The following is a 25,101-nucleotide window of genomic DNA, read 5'->3' as shown; positions in this document are numbered from 1 at the left end:
AGAGAGGATGTGAGGAGGAATTGAGGAATGATGAATTGAGAAAGATCCCATTGACACTTCTGTAATTCCACTATTTCTTCTCTATGGTGAGTTCATCTCTCATTTTAACCACTAGGTGGAAGCATCACTTAACAATTCAGTACTGTATCCAACTATCAACATGAGAGAGAGAGAGAGAGCTAGAGAGAGAGAGAGAGGTAAATAATGAATACTCATATGTAATTGACTTCTTTATCTTTCTCAACAACAAATCCCTCACTGAATTAAAACAGGAACATTGATAGTGTCTGGATCGGTCTGAATGACAGAGAGACAAAGGGGATTTGGAAATGCGTGAAGGCAATACTTTGTATTACAATGTTTTCTGTGAGACAACAAAATATGTTTATCAATGGGGTTACATCAGTCAGTTACGCCTTGATTGGTCTGAATTACTGTTACTGAGGGGACCTGGAAATGGGTGGACGGCACCCCACTGACCAACCCAAGACTCCTGCTCTAATAACACTGATCACCCCAAGGTAAGAGACTACTGCTCTATAATAACACTGACCACCCCAAGGTAAGAGACTACTGCTCTATAATAACACTGACCACCCCAAGGTAAGAGACTACTGCTCTATAATAACACTGACCACCCCAAGGTAAGAGACTACTGCTCTATAATAACACTGACCACCCCAAGGTAAGAGACTACTGCTCTATAATAACACTGACCATGGTCATGATGATGTCTAGTAGTTATCATGCTGATGGTCATGATGAATGGTTAAGTGATGATGTCTAGTAGTTATCATGCTGATGGTCATGATGAATGGTTAAGTGATGATGTCTAGTAGTTATCATGTTGATTGTCATGATGAATGGTTAAGTGATGATGTCTAGTATGAGAGGACACACACACTGCACGACACACGCAGCCACACACACACACTTAAAGTTCCCCTTTTAAACCTCTGATAAAGATGCAGACAAAAGATTTCCCCCACCAGCTCCGAATAAGTCTTCACACTGATGTCACACATACAGATAAAAAATATCCTTATATGGCCATCGGTGGCCGGTCACAGAGTAGACATAACGTGACCTCTGTTTGAAGGCTGGGGTGTCAAAGCCTCAGTAATGATATATGATCTATGTGCAAATTCACTAAGTCCAATCTTTTATCTGCTAAAATACATGATCACTTCAGTTATCTTGAATCATTTAAAACATATTTCTAATAGAAGCTATAGTGGGTCTATAGTGGGTCATGTGGTGGCCAGTGACGTGTCGATTTGACAGTTTCCCCTTCACAGTGGATGACTGTTTAAGAAATAGTCATTACCATAAGTCAAACAGACGCAGGACAGTGCAGGGAGAAGACGCAGGACGGTGCAGGGAGAAGACACAGGACAGTGCAGGGAGAAGACACATGACAGTGCAGGGAGAAGACGCAGGACAGTGCAGTGAGAAGATAGGACATTGCAGGGAGAAGACGCAGGACAGTGCAGGGTGAAGACACAGACATACATTAGATTTGAGGTCAGAAGTAGAAGTTACTGTATTTGACCAAAAGTGTGTTAAGATGTCAGAGGGAGTTTATGGAAACTCAGATGGAGTTGAAGACGATGAGCCTGATGCAATGAAGAACACAGACATTGATTGCCAATTATATGCCAACGTAAGAGCTTTCAAACCCAGACCAAGAGATGGAGTTGTTGCTTCAGGTAAGATTGCACTCATGCTCTCACACACACACGCACATGCACACATGAACATACACACACACACACACAGATCGGGAGAGAATACTGGGAGAGGCGGCAGGTCGAGACACAAGATGGCCAGTAGAGGGCGGTGCAGGAGCAGATGTGACACACACATAAATTACACACACAATACATTAAAACAGATTACCCTGTTGTACTAGACCTTTTTTTTGTCCCAATCCTGGATGATACAGTAAAACATAATACCAAAGATCTTACTTTAATTATTTGTGATTCAGTACATGCTCAGTGGTGGAAGAGACCCTCTGGAGTTGCTGCAGTGTGTCTGGGGCTGCTGTGTGTTCTCCTACTGGCTGGGATCATAGGCCTGTCTGTCTACTGTAAGTTTAGTATGTTGTCACTGAGACTTAAGTAGCCTACTTAATCATACTTACTCATTAATGGTGTTTTAGTTACATGTTTGATGAACTTTTCCCTTTTACAGATGGAGCCATTGATCATCACAAGTCAACACAGATAGACCAGCTACAGACCAGTTACAACACCCTGACTAAAGAGAGAGACCAGCTACAGACCAGTTACAACACCCTGACTGAAGAGAGAGACCAGCTACAGACCAGTTACAACACCCTGACTGAAGAGAGAAACCAGCTACAGACAAGTAACAACAACCTGACTAAAGAGAGAGACCATCTACAGACCAGTTACAACACCCTGACTAAAGAGAGAGACCAGCTACAGACCAGTTACAACACCCTGACTAAAGAGAGAGACCAGCTTACCAATTGTAGTGAGTTAACATTCATCCCAAGCACATTATTGTATGTCTGTATTCAGTCATTAAGTGTCCAGCGTGATACATTGAAGGAAATGCATGTTTTCATCTTGTAGAACAAACCTGTCCTGAAGGCTGGCAGAAGTTTGAATCCAGTTGGTACTTCCTGTCTACTGAGACTAAAACCTGGAAGGAGAGCAGACAGGACTGTTTGAAGAGAGGAGCAGACCTGGTGATCATAAACAGTGATATGGAACAGGTGAGAGAGAGAGAGTGAGAGTGAGAGAGAGACAGAGACAGAAAGAGAGAGATAAGAAATGGCATTGCAGGGGTAGATATGATCAAACATATTAATATATACTTATCTCTCTCAACAACAGGAGTTTCTCTTCAAACTCAAGAAGAGAGTCTGGATTGGTCTGACTGACTCTGTTAGTGAGGGGACTTGGAAATGGGTGGACGGCACCCCACTGACCAACCCAAGGTAATATACTACTGCTGTAATAACACTGACCACCCCAAGGTAATATACTACTGCTGTAATAACACTGACCACCCCAAGGTAATATATTACTGCTGTAATAACACTGACCACCCCAAGGTAATATACTACTGCTATAATAACACTGACCACCCCAAGGTAATATATTACTGTTATAATAACACTGACCACCCCAAGGTAATATACTACTGCTGTAATAACACTGACCACCCCAAGGTAATATATTACTGCTGTAATAACACTGACCACCCCAAGGTAATATACTACTGCTCTAATAACACTGACCACCCCAAGGTAAGAGACTACTGCTCTAATAACACTGACCACCCCAAGGTAATATACTACTGCTCTAATAACACTGACCACCCCAAGGTAAGAGACTACTGCTCTAATAACACTGACCACCCCAAGGTAATATACTACTGCTCTAATAACACTGACCACCCCAAGGTAAGAGACTACTGCTCTAATAACACTGACCACCCCAAGGTAAGAGACTACTGCTCTAATAACACTGACCACCCCAAGGTAAGAGACTACTGCTCTATAATAACACTGACCACCCCAAGGTAAGAGACTACTGCTCTATAAAAACACTGACCAACCCAAGGTAAGAGACTACTGCTCTAATAACACTGACCACAGTGTAAGGAGTAGGACTGATTCTCTGTGTTGTTCATACTCTAGGTTCTTCATACTCAACTGATAGACCAACACTGACCACGAAGTAAGAGATGATAACTACTATGACAATAAGGCTCCAATGTTCAGTTCATTCAACCTCTATCCCTACAGGTTATTGTCATTGATGGTGGTATTCAACAAAGCTGAATTAAGCTGAATAATGTCAGTATATTATTTAGGATTGTGATGTTCTGTGATATCTGACTATTTTTAACCCTGTAGGTACTTGTATTAACCATGAAATCTGACTGTTTTTAACCCTGTAGGTACTGGTATTAACCATGATATCTGATTGTTTTTAACCCTGTAGGTACTGGTATTAACCATGATATCTGACTGTTTTTAACCCTGTAGGTACTGGTATTAACCATGATATCTGACTGTTTTTAACCCTGTAGGTACTGGTATTAACCATGATATCTGACTGTTTTTAACCCTGTAGGTACTGGTATTAACCATGATATCTGACTGTTTTTAACCCTGTAGGTACTGGTATTAACCATGAAATCTGACTGTTTTTAACCCTGTAGGTACTGGTATTAACCATGATATCTGACTGTTTTTAACCCTGTAGGTACTAGTATTAACCATGATATCTGATTGTGTTTAACCCTGTAGGTACTGGTATTAACCATGATATCTGACTGTTTTGAACCCTGTTGGTACTGGTATTAAACATGATATCTGATGGTATTTAACCCTTTAGGTACTGGTATTAAACATGGTTTCTGATGGTTTTTAACCCTGTAGGTACTGGAATGACCATCAGCCTGATAGTGGAGATCCTAGTGGGGAGGAGGACTGTGTTGAGATACATAAAGATTGGATCTTTCCACTTAAGGCATGGAATGACATGCCATGTGACTGGAAACTCAACTGGATTTGTGAGAAAGTGGTTTAACATCATCCTGACAACATACTGTAGCCTGCAGTGCACACAACTTCCTCCTTCATTCTCTCTCTCTCTCACACACACACAGATAGAGCCTCTGTCTTGATCTCGCTCACACACTCTGCCTCAATCCCAAACACACCCTTACACAGATTTTCACACACACGCAAGCACACATGCATACACGTACACACACACACATGCAAATGCACCTATTATTGTATTTGTTTGTAGTATCTTATTGATAAAAGTCCTACTTATTTCCTGATTGTACCTTCCTGTGTACTATTAATTTTGTTTCACACGTCATCAGATATAATTTGAAATTAGTACAGTTGACAAAAACATAAATTCCAATTAAAATAATTCAAAAGAATATATTCTAATTGTGGCCTGGTGATAACACTCTCAACAGTACCAAACCACCATTACATACACTGTATAGGAAGGAGTTGACTGTATCACCAATCAATGAGTGTAGTAGAGATATGAAAGGATCTCAAATTATGTTACTAAGTCATCTTTGATCGTCAGTCTTTGTTGTCAAGTCACATACAATATCAAATGCTCATATTTGACTGATGTTCCCTTATAAGGGTCCCAAAAGAGTGAAGTGGATGTTTTCAGTTGTTCAAACAGATGTCACTCAACATCTCATCCTCACTGGTTAAGCCTTCCCACCCTCAATATCCACTTGGAACAGTTTGTAGTGTCACATCTATTGTCTGGACATTATAATGACCCATGTTTGTAGTCCTGGACCTCCTGAACATGTTGATGTATATTTGGTAGTAAACAGAGGGTCCAAATCAGCAGAAAGGAAGGGGGAGTTCTGGAAACTCCCTGAATTATCTTGGGGCTGTTACATATGATATTTAATATATGTTACCAGCTAGTCTTTGTTCTCCACTTCCCCTCTGTGATCTATATCTTCCTGGTATGATAGTGTCCTGTCCATCATCACAAATAGCAAGTCCCATTCCCTGGGCAGGAGGACTGTGTTGAGATATACTCTTGACAAGCTGACCATGTAGAGAAATGGAATGATGTATATTGTGCTGCAGAAAATAGTTTTACAATAACCACTGTAACAATCTCTCACATGCACAAATGCACACAAGTATGTAACTTGTTGTATTTTTGCATTGGCATACCCGTGTCATGTTGATGATAATACTCTAGAGTTAACATCTACATCTGGTGTGTTTACGGACATATTCAATCAATCCGTATCCCAGTCTGCTGTCCCCACATGCTTCAAGAGGGCCACCATTGTTAATGTTCCTAAGAAAGCTAAGGTAACTGTGCTAAACGACTACCGCCCCGTAGCACTCACTTCCGTCATCATGAAGTGCTTTGAGAGACTAGTCAAGGACCATATCACCTCCACCCTACCTGACACCCTAGACCCACTCCAATTTGCTTACCGCCCCAATAGGTCCACAGACGACGCAATCGCAACCACACTGCCCTAACCCATCTGGACAAGAGGAATACCTATGTGAGAATGCTCTTCATCGATTACAGCTCAGCATTTAACACCATAGTACCCTCCAAACTTGTCATCAAGCTCGAGACCCTGGGTCTCGACCCTGCCCTGTGCAACTGGGTATGGGACTTCCTGACAGGCAGCCCCCAGGTGGTGAGGGTAGGTAACAACATCTCCACCCTGCAGATCCGCAACACTGGGGCCCACAAGGGTGCGTTCTAAGCCCTCTCCTGTACTCCCTGTTCACCCACGACTGTTTAGCCATGCACGCCTCCAACTCAATCATCAAGTTTGCGGACGACACTACAGTGGTAGGCTTGATTACCAATATCGACGAGAGGGCCTACAGGAAGGAGGTGAGGGCCCTCGGAGTGTGGATTCAGGAAAATAACCTCACACTCAATGTCAACAAAACAAAGGAGATGATCGTGGACTTCAGGAAAACGCAGAGGGAGCATCCCCCTATCCACATCGAAGGGACAGTAGTGGAGAGGGTAGTAAGTTAAGTTCCTCGACATACACATCACGGACTAACTGAATTGGTCCACCCACACATAAAGCGTTGTGAAGAAGAAGCAGCAGCGCCTCTTCAACCTCAGGAAGCTGAAGAAATTTGGCTCGTCACCAAAAGCACTCACAAACGTCGACAGATGCACCATCGAGAGCATCCTGTCGGGCTGTATCACCACCTGGTACGGCAACTGCTCCGCCCACAACCCTAAGGCTCTCCAGAGGGTAGTGAGGTCTGCACAATGCATCACCAGGGGCAAACTACCTGCCCTCCAGGACACCTACACCACCCGATGTCAGAGGAAGGCCATAAAGATCATCAAGGACAACAACCACCCGAGCCACGGCCTGTTCACCTCACTATCATTCAGAAGATGAGGTCAGTACAGGTGCATCAAAGCTGGGACCGAGAGACCGAAAAACAGCTTTTATCTCAAGGCCATTAGACCTAACATTGAGTGGCTGCTGCCAACATACTGACTAAACTCCAGCCACTTTAATAATGGAAATTGATGTAAAAAATGTATCACTAGCCACTTTAAATAATGCCACTTAATATAATGTTTACATACCCTACAATACTCACGTCATATGTATATACTGTACTCGATACCATCTACTGCATCTTGCCAATGCCGTTCTGTACCATCACTCATTCATATATCTTTATGTACATATTCTTTATCCCTTTACACTTGTGTGTATAAGGTAGTTGTTGTGGAATTGTTAGGTTAGATTACTCGTTGGTTATTACTGCATTGTCGGAACTAGAAGCACAAGCATTTCGCTACACTCGCATTAACATCTGCTAACCATGTGTATGTCACAAATACAATTTGATTTGATACATCAGTCACACAGACAGAAACACACTGATGACTCAGAGACAGAGATATCACTAGAATCAGAGACTTCAGTTGATGTACGACACCTCCTGGTGGCCATGTTGGAAGACCACCACATTAATTCTAGAATCAGAGACTTAATGTATAGTAGACCTACATAGAAAGAAAGACCCAGGCCTTGCTCAATATGCCAAAGGTGTCACAAGGTGCCCTTTTGTGTGTATATCACAGCCATTCTCTCTCACTCTCTCTCCCATCACAGGTTTTATGATGGTCATAAATACCTTGTAGAAACTTTGGGTTTGGCAAGTGTGAGGGGAAAGAAACCTATGTGAGACAAGGATCTTCCCCTGCCAAAACGCCTACATCCACAAAATTGAAGAATGAAACAATAATTCTATTTTTGAGAATGTAGAAACGGTCGGTGGGAAATCAAATTTCAATCAAATGTATTTATAAAGCCCTTTTTCATCAGCCGATGTCAAAGTGTTATATAGAAACCCAGCCTAAAACTCCAATAGCAAGCAATGCAGATGTAGAAGCACGCAATCCTGTCAAATTTGTTAATCGTTTGTGATGTAACTCCCAAATCCAGTCAGCTGATGTTCTGAAAGAGCTGCAAAATCTGGACCCCTACAAATCAGCTGGGATAGACAATCTGGACCATCTCTTTCTAAAACTATCCGCCGCCATTGTTGCAACCCCTATTACCAGCCTGTTCAACCTCTCTTTCGTATCGTCCGAGATCCCTAAAGATTGGAAAGCTGCCGTGGTCATCACCCTCTTCAAAGGGGGTGACACCATAGAAGCAAACTGTTACAGACCTATATCGATCCTGCCCATCTAAAGTCTTCGAAAGCCAAGTTAATAAACAGATCAATGACCATTTCGAATCTCACCGTACCTTCTCCGCTGTGCAATCCTGTTTCCGAGCCGGTCACGGGTGCACCTCAGCTACGCTCAATGGGGCAGCCTAGTGGTTAGAGCGTTGAGCTAATAACCGAAAGGTTGCAAGTTCAAATCCCTGAGCTGACAAGATAAAGATCTGTCGCTCAGCCCCTGAACAAGGTAGTTAACCCACTGTTCCTAGGCCGTCATTGAAAATAAGAATTTGTTCTTAATAACTGACTTGCATAGTTCAATAAAGATACAAATAAAAAATTTACTAAATGATATCATAACTGCCATCGATAAAAGACAATACTGTGCAGCTGTCTTCATCGACCTGGCCAAGGCTTTCGACTCTGTCAATCCCTGTATTCTTATCTGCAGACTCAATAGCCTTGGTTTTTCTAATGACTACCTCGCCTGGTTCACCAACTACTTTGCAGAAAGAGTTCAGTGTGTCAAATCGGAGGGCATGTTGTCCGGACCTCTGGCAGTCCCTATGGAGGTACAACAGGGTTCAATTCTCGGGCCGCCTCTTTTCTCTGTATATATCAATGTTGCTGCTCTTGCTCTACGCAGACAACACTATTCTGCATACTTCTGACCCTTCCTTGGACACTGTGCTAACTAACCTCCAAATGAGCTTCAATGCCATTCAACACTCCTTCCGTGGCCTCCAACTTCTCTTAAACACTAGTAAAACCAAATGCATGCTTTTCAACCGTTCGCTGCCCGCACCCGCCCGCCCGAATAGCATCACCACCATGGACGGTTCCGACCTGGAATATGTGGACAACTATAAATACCTAGGTGTCTGGTTAGACTGTAAACTCTCCTTCCAGACTCATCTACAATCCAAAATCAAATCTAGAAATCGGCTTTCTATTTCGCAACAAAGCCTCCTTCACTAACGCCGCCAAACTTACCCTAGTAAAACTAACTATCCTACCGATCCTCGACTTTGGCGATGTCATCTACAAAATAGCTTCCAATACTCTGCTCAGCAAACTGGATGCAGTCTATCACAGTGCCATCCGTTTTGTTACCAAATCACCTTATACCACCTACCACTGCGACATGTATGCTCTAGTCGGCTCGCCCTCGCTACATATTCGTCGCCAGACCCACTGTTCACCCACGACTGCGTGGCCACGCACGCCTCCAACTCAATCATCAGGTTTGCGGACGACACAACAGTGGTAGGCTTGATTACCAACAACGACGAGACGGCCTACAGGGAGGAGGTGAGGGCCCTCGGAGTGTGGTGCCAGGAAAATAACCTCACACTCAACATCAACAAAACTAAGGAGATGATTGTGGACTTCAGGAAACAGCAGAGGGAACATCCCCCTATCCACATCGATGGAACAGTAGTGGAGAGGGTAGTCAGTTAAGTTCCTCGGCGTACACATCACAGACAAACTGAATTGGTCCACCCACACAGACAGCATCGTGAAGAAGGCTGAAGAAATTCAGCTTGTCACCAAAAGCACTCAAACTTCTACAGATGTACAATCGAGAGCATCCTGTCGGGCTGTATCACCGCCTGGTACGGCAACTGCTCCGACCACAACCGTAAGGCTCTCCTGAGGGTAGTGAGGTCTGCACAACGCATCACCGGGGGCAAACTACCTGCCCTCCAGGACACCTACTCCAGGACACCTAGGCCTGTCTGTCTACACCACCCGATGTCACAGGAAGGCCATAAAGATCATCAAGGACAACAACCACCCGAGCCACTGCCTGTTCACCCCGCTATCGTCCAGAAGGTGAGGTCAGTACATGTGCATCAAAGCTGGGACCGAGAGACTGAAAAATAGCTTCTATCTCAAGGCCATCAGACTGTTAAACAGCCACCACTAACATTGAGGGGCAGCTGCCAACACACCGACTCAACTCCAGCCACTTTAATAATGGGAATTGATGTAAAATATATCACTAGCCACTTTAAACAATGCTACTTAATATAATGTTTACATACCCTAGATTATTTATCTCATATGTATATGTATATACTGTACTCTATATCATCTACTGCATCTTTATGTAATACATGTATCACTAGCCACTTTAAACTATGCCACTTTGTTTACATACTCATCTCATATGTATATACTGTACTCGATACCATCTACTGCATCTTGCCTATGCCGCTCTGTACCATCACTCATTCATATATCTTTATGTACATAATCTTTATCCCTTTACACTTGTGTATAAGGTAGTAGTTTTTTAATTGTTAGCTAGATTACTCCTTGGTTATTGCTGCATTGTCGGAACTAGAAGCACAAGCATTTCGCTACACTCGCATTAACATCTGCTAACCATGTGTATGTGACAAATAACATTTGATTTGATTTGATTTGAAAGACAGGGTGGAAATATGAACGTTTTATCATAATACATGTGAAGGGTTTTTATTCTTCTTCCTCTTAAATCTGTCAAACTGAAACTATGGAGATATTGTCAGATCTTCTGCTTTTTCATTCTGAGTAACTCTTCACAGTCAGCATAGATAGAGCATAGACCCCTACATGGCCATTGGTGGCCGGTCACAACACAGGGGGAAGTTTCCCCTAAGTACAGATCTTTGATCAGGTTACTTTCCCTCAATCCCAACTTTAACCATTTGTGGAATAAATATACAACTGAACAAGATCAGCATCTAAGGGCAACTCCCCTCTACACCTCCAGTCAGAGTGAGATCCATAATGTGTTCTTCATTTGAAGGCTAGGGATGCTGTAAACTCAGTCATGATATTTGTAGTGTATATGTCAATTAACAGGATCCCAATTTATTTTAGCAGATACAAAATTGTGACCCTGTGAATTCACACATACATCATATATCATGATATAGAGTCACATAATGTATATTATCAAACTAAGGCTGGTGGAAGTCACATGGTGGCCAGTGTTGTGTTGATTTCACAATTTGTCATCCTCTGTGGTTGACTGATAAGGAGTTTCACTACCTAAAAACTCACACAGACGCAGAACAACACAGGGAGACAACACAGCTAGATGCACATTAGAGTTGAGGTAAGAAGTAGAAGTTACTGTATTTGACCACAAGTGTGTTAAGATGTCAAAGGGAGTCTATGAAATCCCAGATGGATTTAATGACGATGAGCCTGATGCTATGAAGAACACAGACATCGATGGCCAATTATATTCCAATGTAGGAGCCTTCAAGCCTAGTCCAAGAGATGGAATTGTTGCTTCAGGTACGATTCCACGAACACACACACACACACACACAATATATATTAAACAGGTGAGATTACCCAGTATTTCTATACCTTTATTCGTCCCATTCCTAGATGATACAGTAATACACATTACTAAAGATCTTACTTTAATCATTTGTGATTCAGTACATGTTCAGTGGTGGAAGAGACCCTCTGGAGTTGCTGCAGTGTATCTGGGGCTGCTGTGTGTTCTCCTACTGGCTGGGACCATAGGCCTGTCTGTCTACTGTAAGTTTAGTATGTTGTCACTGAGACTTAAGTAGCCTACTTAATCATACTTATCCATAAATGGTTTGGTAGTTACATGTTTGAATAACTCTTCCCTTATACAGATGGAGTCATTGGTCATCACAACTCAACAGAGAGAAACCAGCTACAGACCAGTTACAATGCCATGACTGAAGAGAGAAACCAGCTACAGTCAAGTAACAACAACCTGACTAAAGAGAGAGACCATCTACAGACCAGTTACAACACCCTGACTAAAGAGAGAGACCAGCTACAGACCAGTTACAACACCCTGACTAAAGAGAGAGACCAGCTTACCAATTGTAGTGAGTTAACATTCATCCCAAGCACATTATTGTATGTCTGTATTCAGTCATTAAGTGTCCAGCGTGATACATTGAAGGAAATGCATGTTTTCATCTTGTAGAACAAACCTGTCCTGAAGGCTGGCAGAAGTTTGAATCCAGTTGGTACTTCCTGTCTACTGAGACTAAAACCTGGAAGGAGAGCAGACAGGACTGTTTGAAGAGAGGAGCAGACCTGGTGATCATAAACAGTGATATGGAACAGGTGAGAGAGAGAGAGTGAGAGTGAGAGAGAGACAGAGACAGAAAGAGAGAGAGAAGAAATGGCATTGCAGGGGTAGATATGATCAAACATATTAATATATACTTATCTCTCTCAACAACAGGAGTTTCTCTTCAAACTCAAGAAGAGAGTCTGGATTGGTCTGACTGACTCTGTTAGTGAGGGGACTTGGAAATGGGTGGACGGCACCCCACTGACCAACCCAAGGTAATATACTACTGCTATAATAACACTGACCACCCCAAGGTAATATACTACTGCTGTAATAACACTGACCACCCCAATGTAATATACTACTGTTATAATAACACTGACCACCCCAAGGTAATACACTACTGTTATAATAACACTGACCACCCCAAGGTAACATACTACTGTTATAATAACACTGACCACCCCAAGGTAATATACTACTGCTATAATAACACTGACCACCCCAAGGTAAGAGACTACTGCTATATAATAACACTGACAACCCCAAGGTAATATACTACTGCTGTAATATCACTGACCAACCCAAGGTAATATACTACTGTTATAATAACACTGACCACCCCAAGGTAATATACTACTGTTATAATAACACTGACAACCCCAAGGTAATATACTACTGCTGTAATAACACTGACCACCCCAAGGTAATATATTACTGCTGTAATAACACTGACCACCCCAAGGTAATATACTACTGTTATAATAACACTGACCACCCCAAGGTAATATATTACTGCTGTAATAACACTGACCACCCCAAGGTAATATATTACTGTTATAATAACACTGACCACCCCAAGGTAATATATTACTGCTGTAATAACACTGACCACCCCAAGGTAATATATTACTGTTATAATAACACTGACCACCCCAAGGTAATATACTACTGCTGTAATAACACTGACCACCCCAAGGTAATATATTACTGCTGTAATAACACTGACCACCCCAAGGTAATATACTACTGTTATAATAACACTGACCACCCCAAGGTAATATACTGCTGTTATAATAACACTGACCACCCCAAGGTAATATATTACTGCTGTAATAACACTGACCACCCCAAGGTAATATACTACTGTTATAATAACACTGACCACCCCAAGGTAATATACTACTGCTGTAATAACACTGACCACCCCAAGGTAATATATTACTGTTGTAATAACACTGACCACCCCAAGGTAATATACTACTGCTATAATAACACTGACCACCCCAAGGTAATACACTACTGCTCTAATAACACTGACCACCCCAAGGTAAGAGACTACTGCTCTAATAACACTGACCACCCCAAGGTAAGAGACTACTGCTCTATAATAACACTGACCACCCCAAGGTAAGAGACTACTGCTCTATAAAAACACTGACCAACCCAAGGTAAGAGACTACTGCTCTAATAACACTGACCACAGTGTAAGGAGTAGGACTGATTCTCTGTGTTGTTCATACTCTAGGTTCTTCATACTCAACTGATAGACCAACACTGACCACGAAGTAAGAGATGATAACTACTATGACAATAAGTCTCCAATGTTCAGTTCATTCAACCTCTATCCCTACAGGTTATTGTCATTGATGGTGGTATTCAACAAAGCTGAATTAAGCTGAATAATGTCAGTATATTATTTAGGATTGTGATGTTCTGTGATATCTGACTATTTTTAACCCTGTAGGTACTTGTATTAAACATGAAATCTGACTGTTTTTAACCCTGTAGGTACTGGTATTAACCATGATATCTGACTGTTTTTAACCCTGTAGGTACTGGTATTAACCATGATATCTGACTGTTTTTAACCCTGTAGGTACTGGTATTAACCATGATATCTGACTGTTTTTAACCCTGTAGGTACTGGTATTAACCATGATATCTGACTGTTTTTAACCCTGTAGGTACTGGTATTAACCATGATATCTGACTGTTTTTAACCCTGTAGGTACTGGTATTAACCATGAAATCTGACTGTTTTTAACCCTGTAGGTACTGGTATTAACCATGATATCTGACTGTTTTTAACCCTGTAGGTACTAGTATTAACCATGATATCTGATTGTGTTTAACCCTGTAGGTACTGGTATTAACCATGATATCTGACTGTTTTTAACCCTGTTGGTACTGGTTCTAAACATGATATCTGATGGTATTTAACCCTTTAGGTACTGGTATTAAACATGGCTTCTGATGGTTTTTAACCCTGTAGGTACTGGAATGACCATCAGCCTGATAGTGGAGATCCTAGTGGGGAGGAGGACTGTGTTGAGATACATAAAGATTGGATCTTTCCACTTAAGGCATGGAATGACATGCCATGTGACTGGAAACTCAACTGGATTTGTGAGAAAGTGGTTTAACATCATCCTGACAACATACTGTAGCCTGCAGTGCACACAACTTCCTCCTTCATTCTCTCTCTCTCTCTCACACACACACAGATAGAGCCTCTGTCTTGATCTCGCTCACACACTCTGCCTCAATCCCAAACACACCCTTACACAGATTTTCACACACACGCAAGCACATATGCACGTACACACACACATGCAAATGCACCTATTATTGTATTTGTTTGTAGTATCTTATTAATAAAAGTCCTACTTATTTCCTGATTGTACCTTCCTGTGTACTATTCAATTTGTTTCACACGTCATCAGATATAATTTGAAATTAGTACAGTTGACTTTGTGCAAAAACATAAATTCCAATTCAAATAATTCTAAAGAATATATTCTAATTGTGGCCTGGTGATAACACTCTCAACAGTACCAAACCACCTTTACATACACTGTATAGGAAGGAGTTGACTGTATCACCAATCAATGAGTGTAGTAGAGATATGAAAGGATCTCAAATTATGTTACTAAGTCATCTTTGACCGTCAGTCTTTGTTGTCAAGTCACATACAATATCAAATGCTCATATTTGACTGATGTTCCCTTATAAGGGTCCCAAAAGAGTGAAGTGGATGTTTTCAGTTGTTCAAACAGATGTCACTCAACATCTCATCCTCACTGGTTAAGCCTTCCCACCCTCAATATCCACTTGGAACAGTTTGTAGTGTCAAATCTATTGTCTGGACATTATAATGACCCATGTTTGTAGTCCTGGACCTCCTGAACATGTTGATGTATATTTGGTAGTAAACAGAGGGTCCAAATCAGCAGAAAGGAAGGGGGAGTTCTGGAAACTCCCTGAATTATCTTGGGGCTGTTACATATGATTTTTAATATATGTTACCAGCTAGTCTTTGTTCTCCACTTCCCCTCTGTGATCTATATCTTCCTGGTATGATAGTGTCCTGTCCATCATCACAAATAGCAAGTCCCATTCCCTGGGCAGGAGGACTGTGTTGAGATATACTCTTGACAAGCTGACCATGTAGAGAAATGGAATGATGTATATTGTGCTGCAGAAAATAGTTTTACAATAACCACTGTAAAAATCTCTCACATGCACAAATGCACACAAGTATGTAACTGGATGTATTTTTGTATTGGCATACCCGTGTCATGTTGATGATAATACTCTAGAGTTAACATCTACATCTGGTGTGTTTACGGACATATTCAATCAATCCGTATCCCAGTCTGCTGTCCCCACATGCCTCAAGTGGGCCACCATTGTTAATGTTCCCAAGAAAGCTAAGGTAACTGTGCTAAACGACTAACGCCCCGTAGCACTCACTTCCGTCATCATGAAGTGCTTTGAGAGACTAGTCAAGGACCATATCACCTCCACCCTACCTGACACCCTAGACCCACTCCAATTTGCTTACCGCCCCAATAGGTCCACAGGCGACGCAATCGCAACCACACTGCCCTAACCCATCTGGACAAGAGGAATACCTATGTGAGAATGCTCTTCATCGATTACAGCTCAGCATTTAACACCATAGTACCCTCCAAACTTGTCATCAAGCTCGAGACCCTGGGTCTCGACCCTGCCCTGTGCAACTGGGTACGGGACTTCCTGACGGGCAGCCCCCAGGTGGTGAGGGTAGGTAACAACATCTCCACCCTGCAGATCCGCAACACTGGGACCCCACAAGGGTGCGTTCTAAGCCCTCTCCTGTACTCCCTGTTCACCCACGACTGTTTAGCCATGCACGCCTCCAACTCAATCATCAAGTTTGCGGACGACACTACAGTGGTAGGCTTGATTACCAATATCGACGAGAGGGCCTACAGGAAGGAGGTGAGGGCCCTCGGAGTGTGGATTCAGGAAAATAACCTCACACTCAATGTCAACAAAACAAAGGAGATGATCGTGGACTTCAGGAAAACGCAGAGGGAGCATCCCCCTATCCACATCGAAGGGACAGTAGTGGAGAGGGTAGTAAGTTAAGTTCCTCGACATACACATCACGGACTAACTGAATTGGTCCACCCACACATAAAGCGTTGTGAAGAAACGCTGAAGCTGGCAGGAAGCTGAAGAAATTTGGCTCGTCACCAAAAGCACTCACAAACGTCGACAGATGCACAATCGAGAGCATCCTGTCGGGCTGTATCACCACCTGGTACGGCAACTGCTCCGCCCACAACCCTAAGGCTCTCCAGAGGGTAGTGAGGTCTGCACAATGCATCACCAGGGGCAAACTACCTGCCCTCCAGGACACCTACACCACCCGATGTCAGAGGAAGGCCATAAAGATCATCAAGGACAACAACCACCCGAGCCACGGCCTGTTCACCTCACTATCATTCAGAAGACGAGGTCAGTACAGGTGCATCAAAGCAGGGACCGAGAGACCGAAAAACAGCTTTTATCTCAAGGCCATTAGACCTAACATTGAGTGGCTGCTGCCAACATACTGACTAAACTCCAGCCACTTTAATAATGGAAATTGATGTAAAAAATGTATCACTAGCCACTTTAAATAATGCCACTTAATATAATGTTTACATACCCTACAATACTCACGTCATATGTATATACTGTACTCGATACCATCTACTGCATCTTGCCAATGCCGTTCTGTACCATCACTCATTCATATATCTTTATGTACATATTCTTTATCCCTTTACACTTGTGTGTATAAGGTAGTTGTTGTGGAATTGTTAGGTTAGATTACTCGTTGGTTATTACTGCATTGTCGGAACTAGAAGCACAAGCATTTCGCTACACTCGCATTAACATCTGCTAACCATGTGTATGTCACAAATACAATTTGATTTGATACATCAGTCACACAGACAGAGACACACTGATGACTCAGAGACAGAGATATCACTAGAATCAGAGACTTAACGTATAGAGGTCTTGCAGTTGATGTACGACACCTCCTGGTGGCCATGTTGGAAGACCACCACATTAATTCTAGAAGCAGAGACTTAATGTATAGTAGACCTACATAGAAAGAAAGACCCAGGCCTTGCTCAATATGCCAAAGGTGTCACAGGGTGCCCTTTTGTGTGTATATCACAGCCATTCTCTCTCACTCTCTCTCCCATCACAGGTTTTATGATGGTCATAAATACCTTGTAGAAACTTTGGGTTTGGCAAGTGTGAGGGGAAAGAAACCTATGTGAGACAAGGATCTTCCCCTGCCAAAACGCCTACATCCACAAAATTGAAGAATTAAACAATAATTCTATTTTTGAGAATGTAGAAACGGTCGGTGGGAAATCAAATTTCAATCAAATGTATTTATAAAGCCCTTTTTCATCAGCCGATGTCAAAGTGTTATATAGAAACCCAGCCTAAAACTCCAATAGCAAGCAATGCAGATGTAGAAGCACGCAATCCTGTCAAATTTGTTAATCGTTTGTGATGTAACTCCCAAATCCAGTCAGCTGATGTTCTGAAAGAGCTGCAAAATCTGGACCCCTACAAATCAGCTGGGCTAGACAATCTGGACCCTCTCTTTCTAAAACTATCCGCCGCCATTGTTGCAACCCCTATTACCAGCCTGTTCAACCTCTCTTTCGTATCGTCCGAGATCCCTAAAGATTGGAAAGCTGCCGTGGTCATCACCCTCTTCAAAGGGGGTGACACCATAGAAGCAAACTGTTACAGACCTATATCGATCCTGCCCATCTAAAGTCTTCGAAAGCCAAGTTAATAAACAGATCAATGACCATTTCGAATCTCACCGTACCTTCTCCGCTGTGCAATCCTGTTTCCGAGCCGGTCACGGGTGCACCTCAGCTACGCTCAATGGGGCAGCCTAGTGGTTAGAGCGTTGAGCTAATAACCGAAAGGTTGCAAGTTCAAATCCCTGAGCTGACAAGATAAAGATCTGTCGCTCAGCCCCTGAACAAGGTAGTTAACCCACTGTTCCTAAGCCGTCATTGAAAATAAGAATTTGTTCTTAATAACTGACTTGCATAGTTCAATAAAGATACAAATAAAAAATGTACTAAATGATATCATAACTGCCATCGATAAAAGACAATACTGTGCAGCTGTCTTCATCGACCTGGCCAAGGCTTTCGACTCTGTCAATCCCTGTATTCTTATCTGCAGACTCAATAGCCTTGGTTTTTCTAATGACTACCTCGCCTGGTTCACCAACTACTTTGCAGAAAGAGTTCAGTGTGTCAAATCGGAGGGCATGTTGTCCGGACCTCTGGCAGTCCCTATGGAGGTACAACAGGGTTCAATTCTCGGGCCGCCTCTTTTCTCTGTATATATCAATGTTGCTGCTCTTGCTCTACGCAGACAACACTATTCTGCATACTTCTGACCCTTCCTTGGACACTGTGCTAACTAACCTCCAAATGAGCTTCAATGCCATTCAACACTCCTTCCGTGGCCTCCAACTTCTCTTAAACACTAGTAAAACCAAATGCATGCTTTTCAACCGTTCGCTGCCCGCACCCGCCCGCCCGAATAGCATCACCACCATGGACGGTTCCGACCTGGAATATGTGGACAACTATAAATACCTAGGTGTCTGGTTAGACTGTAAACTCTCCTTCCAGACTCATCTACAATCCAAAATCAAATCTAGAAATCGGCTTTCTATTTCGCAACAAAGCCTCCTTCACTAACGCCTCCAAACTTACCTTAGTAAAACTAACTATCCTACCGATCCTCGACTTTGGCGATGTCATCGACAAAATAGCTTCCAATACTCTGCTCAGCAAACTGGATGCAGTCTATCACAGTGCCATCCGTTTTGTTACCAAATCACCTTATACCACCCACCACTGCGACATGTATGCTCTAGTCGGCTCGCTCTAGTCGGCTCGCCCTCGCTACATATTCGTCGCCAGACCCACTGTTCACCCACGACTGCGTGGCCACGCACGCCTCCAACTCAATCATCAGGTTTGCGGACGACACAACAGTGGTAGGCTTGATTACCAACAACAACGAGACGGCCTACAGGGAGGAGGTGAGGGCCCTCGGAGTGTGGTGTCAGGAAAATAACCTCACACTCAACATCAACAAAACTAAGGAGATGATTGTGGACTTCAGGAAACAGCAGAGGGAACATCCCCCTATCCACATCGATGGAACAGTATTGGAGAGGGTAGTCAGTTAAGTTCCTCGGCGTACACATCACAGACAAACTGAATTGGTCCACCCACACAGACAGCATCGTGAAGAAGGCTGAAGAAATTCAGCTTGTCACTAAAAGCACTCACAAACTTCTACAGATGCACAATCGAGAGCATCCTGTCGGGCTGTATCACCGCCTGGTACGGCAACTGCTCCGACCACAACCGTAAGGCTCTCCTGAGGGTAGTGAGGTCTGCACAACGCATCACCGGGGGCAAACTACCTGCCCTCCAGGACACCTAGGCCTGTCTGTCTACACCACCCGATGTCACAGGAAGGCCATAAAGATCATCAAGGACAACAACCACCCGAGCCACTGCCTGTTCACCCCGCTATCGTCCAGAAGGTGAGGTCAGTACATGTGCATCAAAGCTGGGACCGAGAGACTGAAAAACAGCTTCTATCTTAAGGCCATCAGACTGTTAAACAGCCACCACTAACATTGAGGGGCAGCTGCCAACACACCGACTCAACTCCAGCCACTTTAATAATGGGAATTGATGTAAAATATATCACTAGCCACTTTAAACAATGCTACTTAATATAATGTTTACATACCCTAGATTATTTATCTCATATGTATATGTATATACTGTACTCTATATCATCTACTGCATCTTTATGTAATACATGTATCACTAGCCACTTTAAACTATGCCACTTTGTTTACATACTCATCTCATATGTATATACTGTACTCGATACCATCTACTGCATCTTGCTTATGCCGCTCTGTACCATCACTCATTCATATATCTTTATGTACATAATCTTTATCCCTTTACACTTGTGTATAAGGTAGTAGTTTTGGAATTGTTAGCTAGATTACTCCTTGGTTATTGCTGCATTGTCGGAACTAGAAGCACAAGCATTTCGCTACACTCGCATTAACATCTGCTAACCATGTGTATGTGACAAATAACATTTGATTTGATTTGATTTGAAAGACAGGGTGGAAATATGAACGTTTTATCATAAAACATGTGAAGGGTTTTTATTCTTCTTCCTCTTAAATCTGTCAAACTGAAACTATGGAGATATTGTCAGATCTTCTGCTTTTTCATTCTGAGTAACTCTTCACAGTCAGCATAGATAGAGCATAGACCCCTACATGGCCATTGGTGGCCGGTCACAACACAGGGGGAAGTTTCCCCTAAGTACAGATCTAGGATCAGGTTACTTTCCCTCAATCCCAACCTTAACCATTTGTGGAATAAATATAAAACGGAACAAGATCAGCATCTAAGGGCAACTCCCCTCTACACCTCCAGTCACAGAGTGAGAGCCATAATGTGTTCTCCATGTGAAGGCTGGGGTTGCAGTAAACTCAGTCAGGATATATGTAGTGCATATGTCAATTAACAAGGATTTTAGAACTTGAAAAATTGTGACCCTGTGAATTCACACATACATCACATATCATGATATAGAGTCACATAATGTATATTATCAAACTAAGGCTGGTGGAAGTCACATGGTGGCCAGTGTTGTGTTGATTTCACAATTTGTCATCCTCTGTGGTTGACTGATAAGGAGTTTCACTACCTAAAGTCACACAGACGCAGAACAGCACAGGGAGACAACACAGCTAGATGCACATTAGAGTTGAGGTAAGAAGTAGAAGTTACTGTATTTGACCACAAGTGTGTTAAGATGTCAAAGGGAGTCTATGAAATCCCAGATGGATTTAATGACGATGAGCCTGATGCTATGAAGAACACAGACATCGATGGCCAATTATATTCCAATGTAGGAGCCTTCAAGCCTAGTCCAAGAGATGGAATTGTTGCTTCAGGTACGATTCCACGAACACACACACACACACACACACACACACACAATATATTAAACAGGTGAGATTACCCAGTATTTCTATACCTTTATTTGTCCCAATCCTAGATGATACAGTAATACACATTACTAAAGATCTTACTTTAATAATGTGTTATTCAGTGCATGTTCAGTGGTGGAAGAGACCCTCTGGAGTTGCTGCAGTGTGTCTGGGGCTGCTGTGTGTTCTAATAATCTTTGACAGTCAGTCTTTGTTGTCAAGTTACATATAAACACAACATCAAATGCTCATGTTTGACTGTTACATATGATATTTAATTTATGTTAACAGTTAGCCTTTTTTCTTCACTTCCCCTCTATGATCTATATCTTCCTGGTATGAGGGTGTCCTGTCCATCATCACAAATAGCAAGTCCTGTTCCCTGAGCAGGAGGACTGTGTTTAGATGTACTCTGGACAAGATGACCATGTAGAGACATGACATGGTTTAAAATGTGCCGCAGAAAATGCTTTCACAATAACCACTGTAACAATCTCTCACACAACTACGCACACAACTAAGCACACACATTTTCAAACTTGTAAACATTTTTGTGTTAGCATAGCCACAACTTCCCGTGTAATTCTGTTGATACTTCCCTAGAGTTAACAGCTACAGCAGTGACACAGACAGAGACACACAGATGACTCAGAGACAGAGACATCACTAGAAGCAGAGACTTAACGTATAGAGGTCTTACAGTTGACGTACGACGCCTCCTGGTGGCCATGTTGGAAGACCACCACATTATTTCTAGAAGCAGAGACTTCATGTATAGTAGACCTACACAGAAAGAAAGACCCAGGCATTGTTAAAGATGTCAAAGGTCATCTATACTGAACCAGATATGAACAAGAAGGTCAAGTTTGACAGGTGAGATGGAGGAGAGGATTGTGGATATCTACGTCAGTGCAGACACCCTGAGAGACGGTGAGACCATCACCAAGAGAGAAGAGACAGCAGACACTGCTCAAAATAATGGACCAGGAGACCAGCACTCAGGTAAAACACACACACACACACACACAAAACATAACAGTATATTGTATGTGTCCACAGAACCTGATAGCTCAGTGAAGAGACTCTTCCTAGTTGCTGCAGTGTTTCTGGGGCTGCTGTGTGTTCTACTGGCTGGGATAACAGGCCTGTCTGTCTACTGTGAGTTTGTCTCCAAGTTCATTGCTTAATTGTAAGAAGTGTAGGTTACTAAGCCTATTTAACTGGTGTTTTACCTAGTAACTATGTGTTTATACCTTGTAGATAACAGAGCCATCAAAGATTCTGAGGATAAAAGGAACAACTTGTCACAGAGTTGTTCCCTTTATAAGACTAACGCAACTGCAGAGAGAGACCAGCTACAGACCAGATACAACAACCTGACTGAAGAGAGAGACCAGCTACAGACCAGATACAACAACCTGACTGAAGAGAGAGACCAGCTACAGACCAGATACAACAACCTGACTGAAGAGAAAGGCCATATTCAGCTAAAGCTTTTTGTGATAGGTGATATATAAACTGTGATAAATTAGAAGTAAAATCAACAATAATTATATATCATTGGGTTTATGAGTATAAAGATACTGGCTAAGTTTCTCAATGTGTTCACCTTTGCTCTTCAACAGAGCAGCATTGTCAGGAGGGATGGAGATACTTTGACTCCAGTTTGTACTTCCTGTCTACTGAGAAGAAAACCTGGGAGGAGAGCAGACAGGACTGTCAGGGGAGAGGAGCAGACCTGGTGATCATAAACAGCAGAGAGGAACAGGTGAGTGAGTGAGAGAATACTTTTCATCAGTAAACTAATGTGTGTGCAGTTTTTTATAAATATATTTAAAAAGTTTGTTTTTTATCTTTTTCAACAACAGACATTTCTCTTCAACCTCCACCTGAGAGCCTGGATTGGTCTGACTGACTCTGTTACTGAGGGGATCTGGAAGTGGGTGGACGGCACCCCACTGACCACAGGGTGAGAGATTTGACCATTTTACCTTGTGATAAGTTGATAAAAAACAACAAAGATATATTGCTTCCAATCATGTTCATAAAAAGGTATGTTTCCACTCATGAATGTCATTCATGAGAACTATAGATGTATTATAGAAACCAGGCAATATTTACATATGAAAAGGTACTCGAAATGTGTTGATAGCCCATTCTTGATAATGGTATGATCATCTTACAGAGTGTGTCTTTAAAACATAGGACTATGTCTATAATTGAGGAGAATGTTGGTACCACAGTGTCTGACTGTCTGGTTCTCTGTGTTGTTTAGGTACTGGGGGAAAGGACAGCCTGATGATTATGGGGAAGAGGACTGTGTTGAGATATACTATGGACAAGATGACCCTGTAAAGACATGGAATGATGAAAATTGTCACAAATATCATGACTGGATATGTGAGAAAGTGGTATAACAATAACCCACAGTAACAAACACTCTCTCTCTCTGTGTCTCTCTCTGTGTCTCTCTCTCTCAATTCAATTCAAGGGCTTTATTGGCATGGGAAACATGCTAACATTGCCAATGCAAGTGAAGTAGATAATATACAGAAGTGAAATAAACAATAAAAATGAACAGTAAACATTACACTCACAGAGGTTCCAAAAGAATAAAGCCATATCAAATGTCATATTATGTATATACAGTGTTGTAACAATGTGCAAATTATTAAAGTACAAAAGGGAAAATAAATAAACATAAATATGGGTTATATTTACAATGGTGTTTGTTCTTCACTAGTTGCCCTTGTGTGACCTGTTGCCACAAGACATCTTGCTACTGTGATGGCACATTGTGGTATTTCATCCAGTAGATATGAGAGTTTATCAAAATCTGGTTTGTTTTCAAATTCTTTGTGGATCTGTGTAATCTGAGGGAAATGTGTCTCTAATATGGTCATACATTTACAGGATGTTAGAAAGTGCAACTCAGTTTCCACCTCATTTTTTGGGCAGTGTGCACATAGCCTGTCTTCTCTTGAGAGCCAGGTCTGCCTACGGCGGCCTTTCTCAATTGCATGGCTATGCTCACTGAGTCTGTACATAGTCAAAGCTTTCCTTAAGTTTAGTTCAGTCACAGTGGTCAGGTATTCTGCCACTGTGTACTCTCTGTTTAGGGCCAAATAGCATTCTGGTTTGCTCTGTTTTTTTGATAATTCTTTCCTGTGTCTCAGGTAATTATCTTTTTGTTTTGTTATGATTTGGTTGGGTCTAATTGTGTTGTTGTCCTGGAGCTTTGTGGGGTCTGTTTGTGTTTGTGAACAGAGCCCCAGAACCAGCTTGCTTAGGGGATCCTTCTCCAGATGAATTTATTTGTAGGTGATGGCTTTATGGAAGGTTTGGGAATTGCTTCGCTTTAGGTGGTTGTAGATTCTAATGGATAATTTC

General features: G+C 42.2%; 3 protein-coding genes across 3 annotated transcripts; all 3 read left to right on the top strand.

The window, feature by feature from the left end:
- Window positions 1-2,129: 2,129 nt before the first annotated feature.
- LOC118936758 (CD209 antigen-like protein C) lies at window positions 2,130-4,837 on the top strand. The gene is made up of 4 exons (XM_036933952.1): window positions 2,130-2,502; window positions 2,604-2,746; window positions 2,868-2,971; window positions 4,424-4,837. The coding sequence occupies exons 1-4, from the start codon at window positions 2,169-2,171 to the stop codon at window positions 4,572-4,574; spliced, it is 732 nt and encodes a 243-aa protein (XP_036789847.1). The 5' UTR covers window positions 2,130-2,168; the 3' UTR covers window positions 4,575-4,837.
- A 6,761-nt stretch (window positions 4,838-11,598) lies between these two features.
- On the top strand, window positions 11,599-14,880 carry LOC110534518 (C-type lectin domain family 4 member E-like). Its single transcript, XM_036933956.1, has 5 exons — window positions 11,599-11,776; window positions 11,881-12,102; window positions 12,204-12,346; window positions 12,468-12,571; window positions 14,572-14,880. Exons 2-5 carry the CDS (start codon window positions 11,943-11,945, stop codon window positions 14,720-14,722), a joined length of 558 nt encoding a protein of 185 aa, XP_036789851.1. The 5' UTR covers window positions 11,599-11,776; window positions 11,881-11,942; the 3' UTR covers window positions 14,723-14,880.
- Window positions 14,881-21,435: 6,555 nt separating this feature from the next.
- LOC110534778 (CD209 antigen-like protein E) lies at window positions 21,436-24,372 on the top strand. The gene is made up of 6 exons (XM_036933942.1): window positions 21,436-21,675; window positions 22,771-22,869; window positions 22,972-23,217; window positions 23,337-23,479; window positions 23,580-23,680; window positions 23,987-24,372. The coding sequence occupies exons 1-6, from the start codon at window positions 21,534-21,536 to the stop codon at window positions 24,126-24,128; spliced, it is 873 nt and encodes a 290-aa protein (XP_036789837.1). The 5' UTR covers window positions 21,436-21,533; the 3' UTR covers window positions 24,129-24,372.
- Window positions 24,373-25,101: the final 729 nt, after the last annotated feature.

The sequence above is a fragment of the Oncorhynchus mykiss genome, chromosome 10 (genome assembly GCF_013265735.2).
Source record: "Oncorhynchus mykiss isolate Arlee chromosome 10, USDA_OmykA_1.1, whole genome shotgun sequence".
In the NCBI taxonomy this organism is placed as follows: Eukaryota; Metazoa; Chordata; class Actinopteri; order Salmoniformes; family Salmonidae; genus Oncorhynchus; species Oncorhynchus mykiss.
Note: the sequence above shows the minus strand (reverse complement) of the source record. Positions and strands in the feature narration are given on the sequence as shown.